This window comes from Balaenoptera ricei, chromosome 11 (genome assembly GCF_028023285.1).
Source record: "Balaenoptera ricei isolate mBalRic1 chromosome 11, mBalRic1.hap2, whole genome shotgun sequence".
NCBI lineage: Eukaryota > Metazoa > Chordata > Mammalia > Artiodactyla > Balaenopteridae > Balaenoptera > Balaenoptera ricei.
The window spans coordinates 102,492,283-102,514,838 of record NC_082649.1 but is presented as its reverse complement, the minus strand read 5'-3'; the positions used below and the strand labels follow the sequence as shown (position 1 = coordinate 102,514,838).

At 41.2% G+C, this 22,556-nt stretch overlaps 1 protein-coding gene across 4 annotated transcripts in view; it reads left to right on the top strand.

Annotated features, from left to right (window-relative positions):
* The window catches only part of TMCC1 (transmembrane and coiled-coil domain family 1), a 220,876-nt gene extending 200,001 nt beyond the window's left edge, over window positions 1–20,875 (top strand). For 3 of the 4 annotated variants that reach the window (XM_059940438.1, XM_059940439.1, XM_059940436.1), the window contains 3 exons: window positions 6,920–6,937; window positions 14,334–14,469; window positions 16,874–20,875. In XM_059940438.1, coding sequence (XP_059796421.1) covers window positions 6,920–6,937; window positions 14,334–14,469; window positions 16,874–17,188 — 469 coding nt within the window. In that variant the 3' untranslated portion in view covers window positions 17,189–20,875. The remainder of the gene's footprint in view (window positions 1–6,919; window positions 6,938–14,333; window positions 14,470–16,873) is intronic. The other variant, XM_059940437.1, reaches the window with a different exon arrangement.
* Window positions 20,876–22,556: the final 1,681 nt, after the last annotated feature.

Below are 22,556 nucleotides of genomic sequence, written 5' to 3'. Positions count from 1 at the left end.
ATCCACGTGGAGTACTCATTCAGATCCAAACTTTGCCAGCCAGAGCCAGGCCACCTCACTGATACAGATTAAGGGCCAATATTACAAGAGCCACACAGCCTGTTAACAGCCACAGGTTAGGCCCTGAAAGGCCTGGATTGTGCTTTTGTCCCAGTCACGATCTACAGGGAATCCTCAGTACTTTTACTATAATGTCAAGGATTGAACAGATAGTCTCTTAAGGTCCCTTTACCTCTTGTGAAAAAAAATATAATAAAAGTGATTTTTTTTTTTAAGTTTACTTCTATGAGATAATTTCAGGGCCTGAAATAAATTGTTCGTGTGTATCAACTAGCTCTGAAAGGAGTTACCGCAGCAGGCTCTTTTCAGGTGGAGAAAATGCTAATCAATCACTCAGTCCTACCTCTTATCTTCACTCTTCTGTCCTTCAATTCTGACTTAAGACTTAAGGGAGAAGAAAAGAGAAGTGTGGGGGAGAGAAATGAAGTTCTAAAAGCAAGTATATGACTATTCTTATTTCATTGTTTTATATATTCTTTAATATACTCAGAAGACAATTTCTAAAGCAGCGAGCAATCTAACAAATACTCAGATGGACTCTAAAAATAAAACACCTGGTCCTTTGTACCACATTAAACCTAACCCCCCGGGTTCAAATTCTAGTTCTGCCACTTACTAATCTTGAAAACTGGGCAAGATTCTTAACTTCTCTAAGTCTTGATTTCCTCATCTCTAACATAGAAATAATAATAGTCCTTCATAAGATTATTGTGCCATTTAAATGAAATAATTTATGTAAAGCACATAGCTCAGTGCCTGGCCCCATAAGTGCTTGATTGATGTTAGGTAGCAGCTGCTACTGCTGCTATTAAAATACACGCCTCTGAACATGGAGACCTGGGCGTTCCACGGTCAGTTGCTTTGACCCCTTTATTGTGAAAGGATAGCAAAACATTCCAGTTTTTAAATTCTTCCAGAGCTTAAAATTCATATAGTTTGTTACGTCTTCAAGTCAGGTGTAGGCCAGCGTGAGAAAATCAGGGAGGAAAAACGAGTCTCCCAAGGCCTCCTTTGTATCCATTTAAAATAATTCACAGACAGGACAGAACTTTAGGTCCTCATTATTACCTCATTAAAAGAATCATGTCCAAGCCACTTATGACATTAAGGAGAAGTGCATTTCTTTCATTGCATTTTGGGCTCTTGGTAGTAAGTGAATGACTTGTTTTATGGAATGAAGAGAGAATAAAGGAAACTTGTGAATTTTCAAAAACAGAGGGGGGCAAGAGGAATACATAATATAATGTGTAATCTGACTGTCAAATCACTGCAGCTTGAGAATGGTCTTTCCTTAAAACAGAATCTTGAATCTTTTTTTTCCCAAGAAAAGCAGTGGGAAAGTCACAACTGTTTTACTCAACTATTTCGTCGCACCAGTATTTCCATGTATAGAGCAGTAAGGGATTTCTCCTCCGTTCCATATGTCTTTACACGGTAAATATATTTATCTAATTGTGTTGGTCTTTGAACTGTTCTACATAAGTGAGATTTTCCCCACAGATTGTAGTTTATTCTTTTAAGCACCAAAACTTTTAACATTTTAAGCATTTTTGCAGAATTTCTCTACCTTCTTTTAAAAGAGTAGTTACATTGAACCTAACATGATTGGAAATAGCTTAAAACAGTAGTGTTCTAGCTTAGAGCTATACTCTCAGCTCAGTGAGGGTGTCAGCTTACATGCCTCTGCAATAAATGGTCCTAGGCAGCTTGCTTTTTAAACTTCTGCTGTCTGCCTTTTTAGTTTGTTCTTTCTCCTTTCCACATATTCTGCACACTCTTAGTGAGCTGCCTGCAGCAGCCTCTCTTTGCTAATTTCTATTTCTACTCTGTTACAGGCTTGGCTTTTTGTCTAGGAAGGAAGTAGGGAGGGATGGACTTAAGGGACTTTTCTGTGACCAAGAAACCAGTTAATGTGTACATGGCTGCTCTAGATGCATTTCTGCTTATTTTCTCTGCTGTAGTTTATTTTACTAATATCTGAGTTGACAGGAGGGAGGCCATGCACAGTATTAAATGAGGAGGATAGAGGACTCTACCTCTGGCAGCTTCTCTCATTAAACTCCTATGATGGTGCATAGTGCTAGATGCTTCATGTATATTTGCTAATCCTCACAATGTCCCTGCAGGTGCATTGTATTACCCCATTTTACAGATGAGGAAATTGAGGCCCAGTGAGGTTTTTAAGTTTTGCCAAAGATTACTCTGTAAGTGGTAAAGCCAGGAATCAAACCCAGTTTTATCTGACTCCAAAGCCTGTGTTCTTTTCATACCAGGACAAGTTTTTTCCCAAACTCAAACCTGACATCTGTATGATTGAAAAACTAATCTATAGTCTAGCTCTAAGAAGCATTGACTTTGATAGCAAGAGGTATTGGGCCTTTTCCAGGTCACAGTGTATATTTTCCTAAAAGTTGTCCCTGTTTTAACATATTCTGTAAAATTCTGTGAATGCACAAGTTCTAGAAAGTTTTCTCAAGCTAGTATCTGCACTAGTTTTCTCAGGTGTAGGTAAGTAACAGGGGACCCCCTATTTAAGTAAACCTCCACCCCTGTCCTGATTTCCCCCTTTTCAGAGGCCCTTCTCAACACTGTCACTCACTTAATGTGCTTCCCATTGGTCTCTACCCCAGTGAGTAGCACCAGGGTAAAGAGTTTTGCCCAAGACCATCTACTTTGGAATAGTCAGAAGCATTCAGAAACCTCTCAGCACCCACGTGATTGCGCCATGACGGAAGAGTGTTTCTTCAGCACCCACATGCATTTAGCCCAGGAAGTCATTGTAGCAGAGCTTGGATCTGAACTCCACCTCAACCTTGGGGCAGTAACTAGGTACTTAGTCTTTGAGCTTTGTATTAGACTCTTAGATATGAGTGGGATCACGAATTTGAGAAGGTAGGAGACAAGAATTAGACATTTTTTTTTAGTGATGGGATCTGTGCTGACTTCAGTTTCTCCTTGTCCAGCTAAATTCATCCCATTAGAGCATGATTACAGATTTGTTAGTGGCAACTGGGTTCACTTTAGTACTTCAGAGATAGATATCTAGTTTAATCTCATTCTATAGATGAGTACACTGAGCCCCAGAAAGATAAAGTGACTTTTGCCAGGTCACACAGTAAAATGGTTTAACATATATTTAACTTGCTGCTAAGAGCTGGAGGATTAGTCTGTTCCCAAAATGGGTATCCTGTATTGAGCTACAGTAGGAAAAAGTTCAGCTGTGGCAAAATGCATTGAAAGTAGGAGAGAACTAGGAAAACAATTCATCAATAGTTTTACAGGTTCCTTTTGTAGTTTTTCCCTTAGGGAATCTGGCCCGGAATTTTACTCAGCTACTGCCTGTATAGAGAGCAGTGTCATGTCACGCAGGCTGAAAACACTCCTAGTGTTGATGAACAGTAATGCCATTTGAAAGCTTCTGTTTTAAGGGGAGTACTGTTCTTTGGAAATCGGCTTCTGAGACTGTTTGTATTAAGCCCAGGGATATTTTAAATTGCACTGAGTCATAAGAGCAAAAATACAGAAGGAGGCAGTCACCATGAGCAGTCATCACATGCAGTAGAACAGTCAGTAACTAGGCTCACCCAGTTAGGCACAGGCCATTGGAGTTCTAACTAAAGAAATTGTTGTTTAAGTATGAACTTTTACTGTCACTGGGCATAAGACAGAGACATGGTCAGATATAGCTATGTTAGCCCCGTATTCCATGTGTTAGACCTGTTTGTCAACTGTAAGTTGATCTGAGACTCTCCAGAGGATATGTAGACTAGGTTTGGCCATAAGTTTGAAATGGAAACTGAAAATATTGGATCAAATTAGTTCTTCATTTATAAGAGGAAAAAAAGCCCAGTTGAGAGGTGCTCATAAGAGATGCTTCATAAGAAGGGTAAGACCTTCCATCAAAGAGATCTTTCAGGCTTCCCTGGTGGCGCAGTGGTTGAGAATCTGCCTGCTAATGCAGGGGACATGGGTTCGAGCCCTGGTCTGGGAAGATCCCACATGCCGCGGAGCAACTGGGCCAGTGAGCCACAAGTACTGAGCCTGCGCGTCTGGAGCCTGTGCTCTGCAACAGGAGAGGCCGCGAAAGTGAAAGGCCCGTGCACCGCGATGAAGAGTGGCCCCCACTTGCCGCAACTAGAGAAAGCCCTCGCACAGAAACGAAGACCCAACACAGCCAAAAATAAATAAATAAATAAATAAATAAAATTAAAAAAAAAAAAGAGAGATCTTTCATACAGATAGGCTCTTCCCACTTTAGCCACTGAAGAGGTAATGGAGGGCGAATGGGAGGGAGGAAGGAGGAACAGGGGACGAGAAGGAGAGCAAATAAATTAATTACTCCGTTAATTAATTAAGGTTGGACAGCCTGAATTTTCTTGCCAGTTCTGATACTAATTAGCAGTGAGACCTTATGTAACTCACCCGAGTCTCAGTTTCCTCTGTAAAAACAAGGTAACGGTATCTATTGTACAGGGTTGTTGAGATTATTAAATGAGATAATGTTTGTGGAAGCACCTGATATGGTCTGAGAAGTGGCAGAATATTAGAAAGCTGTCATTACCAAGTCTCCAAATTGCCCAGAAAGCCCCTATAGCCTTCATTTATTTCCTATATGCTTTAGGCATCTGCTGCTTTTTGACTTTAAGATAATGCCCTGCCTCTCCTGAAAGTTTGGGGGACTGATTGTTAATTGGGGACTGATTCTGTGCTTTTTCCTTTTCAACTGAAAGCTAGCTAGTTCAGTGTTTCCTAGCCTCTTTTTGGGCTTAAGCACAAATATGGTAACAAAAGGTAAGGAGGGAAAATACACTTTCTTTCCCCAATTCAGCCAGGAGTGTATTCAAGCTCCCATTGCATGTCATAATCTCCTGCCCCAGTTATGTCTGTCCATTCTAGTCAAACACTAGCAGAAACTACCTCACGTCTCCGGTATGCACTTGGGAAATAATACAGTGGACTGCTTTCATAGTTGCCTATTGGTGTCAGTCAGCCCTGGGACCTAGTTCTTCCTGTTTCTCTCAATACCTGTTCTACAAGATTCTTCAGCCATCCTGTCCTAGTGACCTGTTGCCCAACTAGGGAAGCACCACTGGCTCTCAGAGGTGGCTGCAAACTTTTGAGCCACACCCAAAAGGTGGTGCATTAAGTGAAGCATTCCCAACCTGTGCACTCACCAAAATTTCTCATTTGTCAGGAATTTGACCCAAAAGAGCCCTGGCTTATCTTTGATCTAGGAAGGTGACTACTGTGTTGACTAATCCAGTGGATGAAATTGGATCAATTTCTAAGACCATTTGGAATTTTCACTTTCCAAGACCCATATTCACTTATGAATGGTAAACCTACAACAAAATCTAGATGTGTTTTAATACTTTGTAGATAGAGCAGGTTTTGCTTCTGGGGGAAGAATTTCACCTGCCCAAATATAATATAACCTACTTCTTTTAAAAACATCTCACAGTGTTCAAGCTTTCTGTTTACTAATAGTTAAGCTCAAATCATATTTAGCCCTCTTCGTTCCCTTTGAGTTGTAATGATTGAGGAAGGACCTTTAAGTAAAAAGTCTCAAAATGAGATTATTAATCTCATGCTTTTTGTTCCAGATGGAATGACATGAAAAGCATGTGCCAGTCAAAATCATATACTAGTAGGATCAAGAACACCCCTGCTTCATGTCCAGAGAGTTTTAATTAGTGTCTTATGAAGGGGTTAAAATCCCTTACAGGGAGTTCTTGATTTTAAAAAATCACATATGAAAGGCTGTTACACAATTTACTTTCCCTTTTTTCCCTTTGCTGGTTTGGTGTTAATATTTAATGAGAGAATGGAGGTGTTCTTTCTATGAATTCCCTAGGTATCTGGCTTCTCCATTTTAGAATTTAGACAGGAAGTAAACACTAGAAAGTAAAGTGAGCAAAGGAGTTTATAACATTAAAAACGGGAGGAGTAGGAAGTTGGTGGCAAGTATTTTCTTCCTTTTGTTGTTCAGATTTTGCGTTTGACTCATGGGGGGTGGGTGTTAAAAGACAACAATAAAACAAATCTAAAAAACAGGTAGTGTGAACCAAGCAGTTCAGACCCTCCCTACACCTCACTAACAGGGGAAAGTTGCAGCATTTTTCTCAGTCTCCCATTTCTTAATTATAATTTGAAGTACGTCCCAGAGAGGAAGGAGGTGAGGATTAATGGAGAAACGTCTTCGTGAACTTGAGTTCCTCCGAGGCAGACGCTTCACATAAAAAGGTGTAGTGGGCCGGGTAGCTGTCATTGTTCTTGTTATTTTTGGTGCTGATGTTTTGATGCTTACAATGATTAAATAGGTTAGATTGAACCCTAAATTCGTCCACCACACACACCCCTCCACCCCAAATAACACCACGTCATTTTCACTGAGCTCTTTGTGTTAGCCTGTTTGCGGACCATAATTTCACACGTGGATTATATAAGCCACTCAGGCTGATAACACTGAAAAAATGTTTGATTGGAAATTGCTAAGCATGGTCAGGTTTGTGCTTTCAGTTTGCAGGTCGTGAGGTTGTGAAAAGAGCTGAGGAACAAACTTCCGTGAACCAGGTGAAAAAATTAGGGCAAGTGTTTTAATAATGACAAGCCAGTACAGTTTTTTCAGGGTACTGAGGCAACCCAGAAGACTGCATTGCAGGACACCAGGGGCATCTTGCCAACCTCTTTGTTCATCGTGTTTTGCAAAAGCCTCAAATTTTATGGCTTTCTCAGTCTCCTCCCTGTTGTTTCCTGCAGATTGGAGGTGCTTACTATGGTAACCCAAACACAACTGTTTGTGTGAGTGTAATAGGGTTTCAGCTACACAATAACAGCTTCAACTTTTCTGTTCTTTCAGAAAGCCATCACTCTCCAGGTAATTCTTATGACTTGAAGAGGGAAGTAAATGCTGGTAGTCATTAGTGGATGAATTAATGGGGCTGTTTCATCTGGACCCTTTGTGGGTTTTGCTTCACCCCTGAGTTCTGCAGCTTTGTGTCACCTCAGCAAGTCTCCTAACTTGTTTGTGTTTCATCTGTGGGAAAATGGAGCTCATTTTACTTACCGAAATGCTACTTTGCTATTTAACTATTTGCTAATAAAGTGCTATTTTGGGGAGCGATAGTTATGTTTTTCCCATTTAGGAAGACTCAGCTTGAGGAGATCTTGCTGTTAATTCCCATGTAACTGTGAGTAAATTGTTCAGCTTCTGAAAGACTTCATTTTCTACAAGGGCATGGTAATCCATGGTAAGGATTAGCACTTTCTACTCAACTCTTTCTGAAGATTTACAAAGATCAGATAAAATTTATTTTAAGAGACTTTTCCCTCACACATGTACAAAACACGTGCCATGAAAGGAAGGTAGATAGGAGGTTTTTATCAATTTAAAGGACAGCTTGGAACAGGCCAGTGAATGGAACTAGTTGAATTATCTGGCAGACTTGAGCCAGATAATGGCAGGAGCCATTTGTATGCTTGTGCTGGCCCTCCTCGTGAGGAAGTAAGAAGAGGCTTGTGCCCAGAGTTGAGAAGGACAGAATGTGTGCCCAGTAAACCCATTTGTGTGATGTCATAGAAAAAACAACATGAATATACTGGAAACAATGAAAATTCCAGAATATATGAAATTGAGAATGTAGAGATAGATGAAGAAATGAAGGATTAGAGGAAAAAATCAGAAGTAGGAAGCCGTGAACGGTGGAGCCATATAGTAGTACTTGGGATCACATGGCAGTCGACAAGCAGTGCCTTTGAACCACCTCACCTAGGGGTTGTACCCTTTTCTGCCAGACATCTACCTCCTATGTAATCCACACAGTTGCCCTTTGGAGTAGATAGATTTCTTCTTAACAGATGAACAGGGTCACTCACACCAGTGTGTCGCAGAGCCAGGATTTGAGTCCAAAACCTGGATGAGCTGATACATCGGCTGGCACAAACTGCATAACACAGCATAAAAACATCTCTAAGTCAAAAGAAGGTGCAAAGCAGAAGCAGTGAAGGTGGAGAGCCTTTAGATATCATGTGGAGTGAACAAAATTCGATCCTAAAATGGTTTCCAGAACCTGTGACATGTTAATGACCATTATATGACAAACATTGGTTTATAAGCTTCAAGAGTTAGAAACAAGTGCTGAGGACTTTTGCAAGTACTCTATTATTTATATATAGTATTACATACTCATGCATAGTGTTAAATAATTATAGAATTTCTCCTTTCACAAATGGGTTAAAGAATCTGAGGGGCAGCCTCAGGTATTATTTAATAAATCATCTTAGCTGTTCATAGGTGTAAGTATCCAAAACATGTTTTGTCACAACCCAAAGCCATGAAACAGCCCAAAAAGGAACCTGAAAGAGATACATGCAGGAGGGAGCTCCATAAAATACTCTCAAACAAAAGCTGCAAATGTCACAAGGAAATCTAGTTGATAAAAGAAACCCAGTGTGAAACAGACGAAGTAAATGAGACATTATACTGCCAGAGGACAACAGAATGATACCTTCCAAATGCTAGGGAAGAATAACTACATGTAGGCTGCTCTGTCCACCTGATATATTATTCAAGGAAGAGGATAAAATCAAGACACTTTCAGACTTATGTAGATAAAAATTACCTCATATAAAACCTTGCTGAAAGAAATACTACAGGATATATTTCGAGAAGAAAAAACATGAACTCACACCATTGGTGAAAGAAATCAATAAAGCGTGTTGGTAAATCTAATTAAGTGGGGACTTAAAATTATATATATTGAAAATTCTTAATGTCTACATCAATTTGGATGGAAAATTCTGGAAGAGAATATAGGATTCAAGGGTTGCATTTCAAAGGAATGTTGAAGTGTTAAAAGTTTGGGAGAAAAAACATTTCTTATACCCTAATCTGCCTGTCACTTGCCACCTGGCAAGTTTCTGTTCACTTTATTCCTGTCCCCTTAAATTGATGGATGCTCACAAGAGCATTAGGATAAATAAAACACAAATGCAAATGCGATTTTGCTTTTCAGTTAGAGGTTTATGTATGAAACTCCTGAGCCCTAGGCAAAAATTACAAAATAGGCTGACTTATTCTTTCTTCTTCTCACCTGACCTTTTATGATATACAATAAAATGTATATCACCCTAGCAAGGACAGTTACCAGGCTTAGGGGCTGAGATACTCTCTAGCAGCAGACTCTAAGCTCTGAGTGGCCTTGCCCTTACCTCCTGCCTTCGGTGTCTTCCACCCAGGATGAAGACAGTGGAATAGAAGGCAGGCTTATCTTTACAAATAACATGAGGCAAGAGAGAGAGTTGAAAGAAACCAGTCAGCAGACTGAGTTCAAAAATGATACTGACAGATGCGTGTGCGGTCAGGACTTTAGGGATTAGTTCTGTGGAAATCCATAGGGAACTATCTCCTATTGCTGAATGCAGGTATCACAGGTAATGTAGATGAGAGAGGGGGCTTGAGGTGAGAGTTATGAGTCGCTAGGTTTTAGTTCAGTTTTAGATGGATAGCTGTATCTATCTAGCAGTGAAAACAACTGCCTTAAGAAAAACGATACCCTGCCACTAGAGGTGTTCACAGAGAGATTGCTTGTCAGGGATGTTGTAGAAATAGTTCCTTGATGGAAAGAGATTTAAGTAGGCTTTTTCTAATCCCTAGAATTTAAGATTCTTTATAGTCAGGGAACTTATTTTTATCTTTCAAACAATACTTTAACTGTTTGTGGTGTATTTCTCTTTGTAACCTACTGATTTTAACACCTCTAAAGGGGAAGGGAGGTACGTGAAATAGTGATCATCTTAGAGACATGTAAAACAGGGTGTGAGATACTGGATTTATTTTGTAGTTAGCACAGTGATGTGGACTGCCGATGAGCCTAAGATGAGACTAAGGCCATGAGTCAGTCACCACAGGAAATATTTGGTTAGTTAAAAAGGTTTTCAAATTGCCCATGAATTCCTTTCAGGGAGCACGTACTCACGCGATGCCTTCTTCATTATGAAGTAGAAACATTTTCGAAAGGGCCAGTGTGTTCTTAGTAGACTGTGAAGATGGAAAGGAGAGAGACATTTTTTAACACCTCCTGTATACTCAAATGAATATACAAGGTAGAGATTATTACCCTCAGTTTATAGATGAAGGAACTTGCTATGCAACTTTGAGAGGTAGAACCAGGAATCAAACCCAAGTGCTCCTGGCTATGACACCTATAATCATTTTTTCCCAATGTTTATTATGAAATTTTCAAACACACTGCAGACTTGAAAAAGATTGTACAGTGAACATCCATACACCCACCTCTTAGAGTCTACATTTTACAATATTGTCTTATCGTATATCTTTCCATCTATCCATCCTTTATCTGTTTTATTTTTTTTATGCATTTCAAAGTAAACTACAGGCATCCATAATCTTTCTTAACAGCTTTATTGAGATATGCAAATCAGTAGTTTTAGTATATTCATAGATATGTGCAACCATTACCATAATCTATTTAGGACATTTTCATCAGTCTCCAGTCTTCTCAGTCCTGCCCCAGCCCCTGGCAACCATTAATCTTTCTGTCTCTGTAGATTTGCCTATTTTGAATATTTTCATATACATGGAATCATACAATTTTCAGGCCTTTCTTACTGGCATCCTTCACTTAACATAGTATTTTCAAGGCTCATCCATATTGTAGCATGTGTCATTACTTCATTTCTTTTTCTTTCCAAATGATACTGCATTGTATGAATAGACCACACTTTATGTATCCACTCACCAGTTGATAGTTGTTTCCACTTTGGGGCCATTATAAATAATGCTCTTATGAACATTTGTGTACAAATTTTGAGTGGAAATAAGTCTTCGTTTCTCTTTGGTGTATACCTGGAGTGGGATTTCTGAAGCATATGGTAACTCTGTGTTTAGCTCTTTGAGGAGCTACCAAGTTTGTTTTCCAAAACAGTTGCACCAGCAGTATACCAGGGTTCGAAAATCTCCACGTCCTCACCGACACTTGTTATTATCTTTTTTCTTATTCTAGGTCCATAATCTTTTTATTACACTCCTCCTCCCATTGACTCCACCTTGACATAAAGCTTCAAACCATCACATCAGCGTAGTACTGTCCAGGCCCCTTTGTGGCCAGGTGATTTGGATCAGCTTTAGACCTGACTCACATTTCTTACTTATGAAGGGAATTAGTTTATCTGGGCTTCTTGAATTGTTTCAAAGTGGCATCATAGCACAGAGGTTAAGAACTTTAGCTTTAAGGTCAAACCAGCCTGGATTCAAATCTTTGCTCCCCTGCTTAATTTCTGTGTGCCCTTGAGCAAGTCTCTTTACCTCTCTGAGCTACAGCTTCCTCATCTGTAAAGTGAAGATAATACCTACTACCTTCTTGGGGTTGTGGAAGTTAATTTACATAGTAGGCACTGAATAAATGGTAGCTGCTGCTATTACTTTTTAATCTGTTCTAATGGTATTTGTGAGCCATGTTTAATATCAAATAAGATTCTCCAACATTCCTGAAAGGCCTGAAAGACTGTACAATTTGTGGGCTAAGGGGTTGAGGTGGTAGCCTGTGGAACACATGCTAAAGATGTCATCTGGGTCTGCTTTCTTCAGCATGCAGGCTGGTTGCCACTACCACCAGGCTCCCCTCCCTGCCACGCCACATCAATCCTTAGCTTAGGATAGTTCTTTGCTGCCAGGCTCAGCCCTTCCCTTAAATCCCAGGGGACTGACACAATGGAACACCACTTTTAAAAAGTCTCTAGCCCCTCTGTGGTGAGGAGAAAGAATAATGAAATCATCAAACACTGAAAACACCACAAACAGTGAGCTTAATAGGACAATCATAAAAAGACAATATATTAACATAATCTTGTGGCATTTGTTGAACTTAAAATCTGGTGGAAAATCAACTCCAGAGGTGGCATCTGTTTCTGAGCATGCCGAGGGTCACAGATAAAGTGAAAAGGCAGAGTCACAGAGAATCCGCCCTAGTTACGGACAAAAAGTGGAAACCTTTCTGATCAATTGTTCAGTCACTTTAGTGACAGTTTCAGTGGGAAAGAAAGCAGCACAAAGATTCTTATCGAGGACACAGGAGAACTAAATAGGATTCAGTAACATAGTAAAAAGGGTCAGCTGCACCTTTTTTTAATCCTTGTTTCATAGAGGAGAAATGGAGTTTAGGATATAAATGAATATAATTATTCATTATACAATTATTAGAAGGGAGAATGTTGGTGATGCCGCCACATAAAAATTACCTTGAACAGAGAACTTCCATGTATTCCTTAAAAGTTTGTGTACTATACATGTGGCTAAAAACAAGAGGAAAAGGGAGGGTAGTTTTAAATGTTTGAGTTTGTTCTGACATTTTTATTTTTTTAATACGAAGTCTGCTGAGACTCACACGCTAGTGTTAGGTGTGTGCTTGCCTGAGCAGCGCTCAGCGGTAGCACCTGCGGGGCATTGGTTCCCGGACACACATTCCCCCTACTCCACCCCCACGGATACCAAAATCTGCAGATGCTCAAGTCCCTTATATAACCTATGCACATCCTCCCACATACTTTAAATCACCTCTAGAGCACATATAATACCTAATACAGTGGAAATGCTGTGTAAATATTTGCTGGTACACAGCAAACTCAAGTTTTGCATTTTGGAACTTGGTGGAATTTTTTTTTTTCCAAATATTTTCATTCCGAGGTTGGTGGAACCTGCAGGATGTGGAACCCCAACTGTATATATTCTCCTGTTGGGATGAGCCCTCTGTCTGACTGAGACTCTTGCATTCTAGTCACCCTAAGCTAGACCTGTGTTTATTCTTCCCTTTCTAGGCTTCTTAATGTGTAGTCGTCAACCTTTCTCCTACCTACTTAGCTCCTTTTTTGGTTCCTTGAACTCCACCCACAACCTGCCCCAAGCTTCACTGCTAGCAGACAACCCATTTCCTTAAAACACCGTGTTCACCATGTCACCACACCGCCCCCCCACCCCCGCCAGCAGTGTGCTTTGGGCCCTTGTACTGTCTATTCCAGAATCCCCACTCCCCTACCTACCTTTTACGGGCAGATTTCCCTTTTTTTCTCCAACTTAGGTCTACTATTCCAGTTAGCCTATACATTTCCACCTCCTGTCCTTTACCTGTGTTCTTTTTCTACCAGGAATCTCTGATCTCGTTCTTTAAAACTGTTCCAGTCCTACTGGTCCTGAGATGCCCTGCCCAGGTCCCATCTTTATGTAGAATAAACCTTTTCATATGTAGTCCTAAATGCTAGAGGTGCAAGATGAACAAAATGATCCCTCCTCCTGAGGAACCTTATCTCCCTGCATTCTCACAGTTTTTTACTCAGCTGCAGCCACACTGTCCCTACTTCCTGTCCCTGAAACCTGCCAAGCTAATTCCCATCTTGAGAACTTTATACTTGCAATTCCTTCTGCTTTAAGATACTCTTCCCCTCACAACTTCACGGGGCTTATTCATGTCATCACTCAGGTTTCAGCTCTCATTGTTTAGAGCATTGAATGGGGGAGAGGCCTTCCCTGACCATTCCAGCTTCATCAGCCGCTGGGCACTGCGCCATATGCCCGTACTGATCTTTCCCGGTTTACTTATCCATGCCTGCGGTCGTCTTGGTTTTCCTGCCTTCCACCCCCATTGCAGAACGTAAACTGAGGGCAGGCGTTCTGTCTTGCTTATTACCGCAGTGTTCGCAGCACTTTGAACATACCGGGCACACAGCAGGCTCTCAGTAAATATCTGTTGACACTGTCACAGACACTGTGCTTGGCTGTAGTGATGATGGGCTCTGAATAATGAACATCCAGGTGAGTGACCTGCCCGGTGTTGGAATAAGCTACTGGTGATTGCCAGAAGGTCAGTTTCCATTTATGTGCTGTTTATCTTCTGATAAGACCTGCTTAATGTTGCTGTAGTTTTTGCCTCTCCCATATACTGCTCAGAGCAGAATAAGAACTGCCTCGTTTATAATGGATATGCTCAAAACTAATCAGGGCTGCTGGCCTCGCTACAAATACCGTGTGTTGAGAGATGTGGAAGAGCCATGTTGCTGCTATGATATGGCCTTGTGACAAGCTGTCCATTCCAGGGACTAAGAGCTGTACCCACTAGCATGCCCTGTTACCTCAGGCCACTCACTTAATTTCTTTGTGCTTTTATTTTCTTCCTTTGCAGAATGGATTTTGGGGATTGGATGTGAATAATACCAAGAAAAATACAGAATGCATAAAAAATTTAACTTTTCCCCCTTCTTAGATGTGAACGATTAGAAGAACAACTAAATGACCTAACAGAGCTCCACCAGAATGAAATCTTGAACTTGAAGCAGGAATTGGCCAGCATGGAAGAGAAAATTGCATATCAGTCCTATGAACGGGCTCGGGACATCCAGGTTAGCATGAAGGATCAGGTGTAAAAGCAAAAGGCTAACAGAAAGTAGAATGGTGGTTTCCAGGGGCTAAGGGATTAGGGGGATGGGGGGTGGGTTATTGTTTAATGGGTCCAGAGTTTCAATTTTATAAGATGAAAGAGCTATGGAGATAAATGGTGGTGATGGTTGCACAACATTATGAATGTTTAATACCACTGAACTGTACACTTAAAAATAGTTAAGATGGTAAATTTTATGTTATATGTATTTTACCACAATAAAAAAAGAAAAAAAAAGAATGAAGTCCTGATACATACTACAGTATGGATACACCTTGAAACATTATGCTCAGTGAAAGAAGCCAGTCACAAAAGGCCACATAGTGTATGATTCCATTTATAGGAAATGTCTAGAATAAGCAAATCTCTGGAGAGAGAAAGTAGATTAGTGGTTGCCAGAAACTAAGGGAAGGGGGAAGGGAGTGATAGGTAAAAGGGGGTTTATTTTGGGGATGATGAAAATGTTCTGGAATTTAATAGTAGTGATGGTTGCATAACATTGTGAATTTACTAAATGCTTCTGAATTAAACACTTTAAGATGATTAAAGTGGTAAATTTTATGTTATGTGTATTTTACCACAATAAAAAAAAATGTTTAGGGGGAAAAAAGGATGGAGAGGGTAGAATATTGAGAAGCTTATACCAACTGTAATACACCTGCTCTTCAGATGAGGTGCATTTCTCAAAAGTCTATGCCTTTTGGAGGTGGTATGCTTGCTTGCGTTCTTAGGAAATGTTTCTTAGGATCACAATTGTCTCAGTATATGGAAAAACACATGTGTTACATCTGTTCGTTGCTGCTTCAGGAGCTGCTGTGACATGTCTCAGGGCCACCTTACCTATCTTCTTCTATGGTAAAGGGGGCTTTTGTGCTAGCTGCCAAATCCAAACCTTTTACAGGTGCATTGCCAGGCAGTTTACAAGAATAACACATGAGGCAATAATGTTTAAGGCTAATACTCCTCTAGTTTAATCTCTGGGAAAAAACAATATTTAACTTTTTCTCATGCCATTTGGGATGATATTTCTAAGAAAACAGTTGGTGGTTTCATATGAAAGCATCTTGAAATAAACTAGTCTTAGAGAAGGGAAGTGGTCCGGGAAACTTGTATTACAAAGAATCAAGGGAATGTCTAGATCATTTGCCCAGATGCCATCTTCTCCATGCCCCGGAATTCTGCTTACGTTTTAGTTTTTTTCCCCAAGGTCATTCTGGGCTGGTATGTATCTGTTGTATGTCCATTCTCTAGCTTAGCTTCAGTCTGAAGCTGCCTAGCCTTCACCTCAAATCCCAGGAAACCAGGGCCCACTGAAACCAAGGTCAGAAAAACCCAGGGCTCCCACCACTGCTGAGCTTTGGAGGGTATCTGACCATTGCTAAGGAACTAGGTTCTGTCCTCTGAGTGTTATGGTAAATTCTGTATAAACTCATGGGTGAAGATTATGGCCTTGAGAGGAGCAGATCACTTGAAATGTTTGGTCAAGTGTTTGGGCATAGTGTCTGTCCTCTTCACAGAGATAGCTCTTCTTAAGAAGACAGAGCAGGGAGCCCTTTCCCCTGATGTCAGGGAGTTACTTAACTTGAAAAACACCAGGTAGCGTGTACAGGGATGTCCAAAGGATGTTCACCTCTCCATTGTTGTAGTGGGAAAGTTGGAAATAACCTATGTCTCTCCAGTAGGGAACTGGCTGAATAAACTGTGACATATCCAAGCTATAAATGCTAGGTAGCCGTTAAAAAGAACTAGGTGGGCCTCTACGCGTTGACACGGAGAGATCTCCAGGACCCGCTGTCAAGTGAAAAAAGCAAGCTGTGGATCAGTCCTAGGGTATGATACTATTTTCATTAAGGCAGACAATTTTTAAATAATTCCATGCATATCCCTAGGGACATATGTGTATAGACTTAAACACGGGTGAAAGGACGAGCACACACCAAATTGACAGAGTTACGTCAAGGGCAGGGACTGGAACTGAGGAAAATACCAAGAGAGACTGCCTTTGTGTCCTATTTGAAATGTTTTTATGTTGAACAATTACGTGTGTCCTGTGCAACTTAATAATTTTTAAATGGAAAAAGAAACAAAATCATATATTTGAGATCTTGTTATTAAAATATTCCAGACCAAATCTAATTGTGGCAACTGCTTCCTGTGAGCTGTCCCACAGGAATGCAATGGAAGGCAGTTTAGGTGAATAATAGTCACTTGAATTGTGAGTTATGCATTTGGCCTCTCACATTCAAGACTCTAGCATATTTTAAATCATGGGCGTGGCTCAAGATGCATCTGGCTCGCCCAAGGGGCATGTCAGCTACTCAGTGCTTGTGAGCAGAAAGCTTAACTCTTCCCTGTCTGGCCCACAGGAGGCCCTGGAGGCGTGCCAGACCCGCATCTCCAAGATGGAGTTGCAGCAGCAGCAGCAGCAGGTGGTACAGCTGGAGGGGCTGGAGAATGCCACCGCCCGGAACCTTCTGGGCAAACTCATCAACATCCTCCTGGCGGTCATGGCAGTCCTTCTGGTCTTTGTCTCCACGGTAGCCAACTGCGTGGTTCCCCTCATGAAGACTCGCAACAGGACGTTCAGCACTTTATTCCTTGTGGTTTTCATTGCCTTTCTCTGGAAGCACTGGGATGCCCTCTTCAGCTACGTGGAACGGTTCTTTTCCTCCTCCAGATGATGCTGGCACAAGAAGGCAGTGCTCCCCTACCCTCTGGCGAGTGCATGCGGCGAAGAATTAGACAGCAACTTACCTACTCTGAAGTTTTCTACAACAACAAAAGAGTTGAGTGAATCTGTTTACATTTAGAATAATGTTTTTTTCTTCAAAAGACGCAATTGCAATAGTATTTTTTAGATTTTATCCAAGAAGTTTTTTGGGCAAAAATCTTGGATCATTTTTATGTAGCATGATTTTCCTTGGGATGCAGATCTTAAACAGTCCTTTAACATGAACCAACAATCTGGAGCACACTGAAGGGCATTTTAAATTGTGGCTTGAAGGACTGCACTAAAATCCGCTAAAAAGATGCGAAAACCTGATTAGGGAAACCAGTTAAACCTAACACCCTGCCTTGTCTGGGCTCACCACCTCTCCCCCTCCCAGACTAACTTTACTGTGAAGTCCTACCACATTCCATGTCTGAATTTCTGGATTCAGGGTGGATTTTCCTTCTCCGTGGAAGAACACATGGATCTCCCTGGCTTTCTCACCCAAGTTGGCCACTCATGGTAACCCTGGAAGTATGATCACTTTTGAACCTGGTCCCTTAACCTTTGCTAGGATACACAAGTGAGAGCATCATGCCCCAAAGGATCACTGCACAGTCCTACTACAGTATTTTGAAGTAGCCCTCTAAATACTTAACTTTAAGCGAATCCCGTGGCCGCACTTTTAAGGTTTTTTTAAATATGTGTATAGTCACCAATTTAAAAAACAAAAAATCTGAACAGCATACTTGAAGAATGTAATACTCAAACTCTCAGTGCTTCCTTATGGTTTCTAATAGGATTTTTTATTATTGTTATTATTATTATTGGGTTTTTTTGGAAAGGGTTGGGAGGGTCTTTTATTTTTTCCTTTGAAATAAAGAAGTGATGTTTTTAAATGAAGAAATGTGTGGATATTTAAGTGTGCTGCTCCCTCTTGTCTTGAAACAATTTGAGTAAAGGAACACTTGCTGTAAATGCCACCCTCTGACACCCTTGTTTTGAGACCCAGCTTAAACTCCATCCTCTGGCTGCTGCTACTGCTTTTTGGTGTCCTGCCACCCCACACCACCACTTTATGGGCTTGGCTTGGTTGGAGAGGAAAGGGGTACGCAGGGAGAGGGGGAGGCTGTTTCCACAAACCAGCATGATAGGGTAGAGATTTTTTTTGCCCCAACAGTATGTTTACCCAGTGACTTTGGGCTGGGATTATCTGTAGGAAAAATTGAGACTGTACTATGAGAGTCATAAATAATTCCTTGTGTTTTCTTAGTTTATTTTTTTACACCCCCTAATAACTGAAACCAAAGTGATGTGGAATCTTCTGTCTGCATTTTGGCCCCAGCATCTTTAATTTCAAAGCTTTATTCTGTCTGCCCGAGAGAATCAACTGAAGGTGATTTCTCTCTAAAGAGCAGAAAAGGAAATGTCAGGTTAGAAGGACTCAAGTTTGGGGTATAAAATGTCGTCAGCGTCCTCTTCATCTAGACTGACTTATTAACATAACTATGCTTAGTGGACCTTTATAGACAGTTTAGAAAAATGGACTGAGCCTTCTTCCCCATCCTATAACCAGTTCTACCATCCTGGTGGAACTTTGGGCTTTTAGAGCCTATCTAGAAAGCTTGGCCAACCTTTTCGTATTCATAGTATTGAATCACAAATGCTGTTCCCTCTTGGCCTCTGTTCTGTGCAACCAGGTGGTGAGCAAGGGGCACATACTTTGCCCTGAAAAGAGTAGCAAAGCATGCTCTGCCTATCTCCCCTATACCAGGAAATTCTTCTGGAATAGGTTAACACTGCCTGTCTGTCTGAGAGGATGGCTTACATGACAGCTCCAGCCTCATGTGGCTTGGCAGGCTGGCCTTCTCAGAAACAGCATGTTGTTTCCATAATCATTTTCATATTTTAACTCAGGTACCCCAATCTTCACTCCATCCCCCAATGATTGTAGTACACCTGTTAGCTCTGTTGACCTCTCAAAATCAGTGCCCAGAGCAGGCACCACAGGGGTGATTTTTCTTTTAAAAAAATAATTGGAACCAATTTATGTTCAGGCCAAAAACAAATTGTTCGCAAGCCTATGTATTTACAATGTTAACTTTGCCTAAAGATATTGCAGTGACTTTAGGCAGAAGTGCCAAAGGACACCATGACCTTGTCAAACTAGCACAGTTTTTCCTAATTTTTTGCTTTAGTGAGGGAAAGACAGTCCCACAAAGTTATTGGAAAGATGCTCTAGCCACAATCCTCCAGTTCTTCTAAGACAGAACTTCTGAGTCCCCTGAACTGTGTAGAGGCTACGAAGTATTGTGGGCACTGGAAGTCACTGGCTAGATGGATTGAAATTGTTCCCATTTGCCTTGGGACAGTTTCTGTCAAAGGAAGATTTTCACCTCTGGAAAGCCCCCTGAGCTCCCAGCCAAACAGGCCCGCGCTGACTGTCCATCCTCCATTCTCAAAATGTCCCCGGAAGGACCTCCAGGCTTGGTCAGGCACGGTAATGGCTTTCTAGATCTCTTGTCCCTTGATTATTCACCAGGCCCAACAGTTGTCTGCATTTTAATGCTGTTTGTAACCATGCATCTATTTTCTTGCCTTCCTTCCACTTTGTGCTGCCTATACCTGTTGCCTTTGAGCTTCTTTGCATTGTGGCTGTTCTTGGGTTCTCTTATCTATTCAAAGCTCTTCTATAACCTCGCTCTAATGGTTTTAACAGTTCTGTGGATGGAAACTTATCACTCTAATGCTTCTTCTCTTTTAAAGACTACATGCATTCCATTTGAAATGAAGCATTCCTGGATTACTGGTTAGTGCTGGTGTATGAGGCTGACTGTGGTAGCCTGGGTGACTCTGTTCAGGTTGTAGAGTGACTAACATTTACCTTTTTTATGATAGTTGAACGGCACTTCTGTCTGCTCCAATTTCAGTTCTTTGGAAAGATATTCAGTGCATCCTAGCAAGGAAGGCTTTCTATTCCACTGGCTCCTTAAGAAGCAAAAGTAGGTTAAATTTTACACTTCCCTGACCGGGTGGGGTTTTCCCTCTCCCCTGTACCCCCTCCACCCAACTGAGGTAAAAATCTGATACGAAGAAAAACTCAGATCAAGCCTTCCTTGCTAGCCATGTCGTAACAATGAGCATAATTTTCATGTGGTCTTCGCTGTATTTGGTTTTGTTTCTGATTTCATATTCCTTTGAGGTACAGTCAGATGAAATGCTGAATTCCAAGTGAGTTCCAGTGAGGAGCTGCCTTTCAGCCTCGGAAAATGTGCATCCAAAACAAAACCAAATATTATCAAAAAACTGACAGAGGTAAAATTATGGTTCCCACCCCCAGGTGAAGCTGGGGATTTTGAACGTGGCTCTAAGAGTTAACATTTCTGTCTGTGTGTCGTGTATGCTGGGTGATGCCCTCAGTAGGATTGACTACTAGACTGTAAGTGTGTTTTATCAAAGTATGTAAGAATAAAAACTCACTTGCACGAATTGAAAAGTACAGAAATGACACTTGTGAACGTGTGAACATTAACACTGTAGTTGATAGATCTTAAGCTGCTAATTGTTGAGAGAGAATTACATTTTTGTTTTGTCTGGTTGCTGCAGATTCTCAGCAGCACTTTTACTGTACATACAAATTGAAATAAAGACCTCAGCTATTAACGAGGTGGTTGGACTCGGGTTTGTTTTGCTCTTTATTTTTGCATATTCAGTTCCGGTGACAAGTTTGTCAGTCTGAAAACTTTCCACTAGCTTGTGCATTAGAAACTTTGTGAGTGTGTGTGTGTGTGTGTGTGTGTGTGTTTAGCCAGTATCTTAAAACTGTAACCGATAGCTGATAGCTGGGTAGCTGTCACCGTCTCCCCGGATTGTATACACTTCATTTCAGACTGGCATTTTGCCACAGTTCCTTTAGGCTGGTAGGTAGGACTGCCTTTTAGTGCTTTGGAGGGAGTTCTTGGGAGGGAGTTCTTGAGAGGCAGTACCCCCCAAATTCAGCATCTGATGCCCGCAATGGGTATAATAATCCCTGTCCATTGTTACAAGGCTTTGTTAATAAACCAGTGTTATGATGGGAGTAAAAACTTACTTTATAAAAACATTTGAGGTTTGAAGTTCTACATTCATGAAAGGGGTTATCTTCTAGCCTAACTCCAGCTATGGTTTTGGTATAGATGTAGTAGTTTCTATTACGGCTTTTCTTTGATGATCTCTGGGAGGTCTCTGGAAATCGAGAAGCTCTAATCTTGCCTTTTTGTAATTTTTTTTTTTTTTTTGGCCACGCTGCGGCACGCAAGATCTTAGTTCCCTGACCAGGGATTGAACCCGCGGCCCCTGCAGTGGAAGCGCAGAGTCTCAACCACTGGACCGCCAGGGAAGTCCCTAATCTTGCCTTTGACAGGGTACCAAACAGGGTCCTCATGGCTTGGTCCTTCACACCCTCAATCTGAATGTCGAGATGTTTATTTAGGCCGCACTTCTGGCTTACTAGTTCTGTGCCTCCTACCCCATCTATAAACTAGAGATACCACACCCATCTTGATCCTACCTTGTGGGTGATGTGAAAATAAGAGATGCCGCTTGTGAAAACTTTTAAACTCGCTGTGAGAATGCCCTAAACTTCTTGAAATATGGACCAGGCTGCCACGTACAGATGTGCAGGTCGTACGCCAGCCAATCCCAAGGGGCCGTAAGAAAACTACACTGTGAATGACACGTCCTAGAGTTTCACAGTGCACAGTGGGCACCCAGAACAGCCCTGACCGCAGCTGATAATTTGAAAGCCTGATTTATTGTCATCCATTAAAAACTTTGGAGAGTGGAAGGCTGGAAACATAAATCTGAGAAGCTGTGGTGTAGACAACAGACTGGGGAGGCAGGGGATGGGTGTGTGGCCAACTAGAAAATGTCGGCCTCACCTGAAGTGTGCAACTGTAGTGTTTTAAAACTCCTTGAGCTAAACTAAACTAGCCAACTTGTGACCCCAAATCTAGGTAATGAAGAGTAGCTAACATTTATTGAGTACTTACTGAATGCTGGGCTTAATGTTTGGTACTCGTAATGCAATTCTCACTTAATTCTCCCCAGGGTCTTACACAGGCCTTGTCATCCTTATTGTCTAGCTGAGGAAATGAAACTTAAGTGGCTTGCCCAAAGTTATACTGTTAGGAAGTAGTAAATGAATGTGATGGAAAATAGGTCTGTGCAATGTACGTAACAAAGGATTGGGTGTCCACAAAGAGTTAATACAAACCGAGAAAACCGTCAACTAAGTAGAAAATAGGCAAAAGATTCACAGAAAAAGAAATTAATCACCAATAAGCATTCAGTAGAAAATG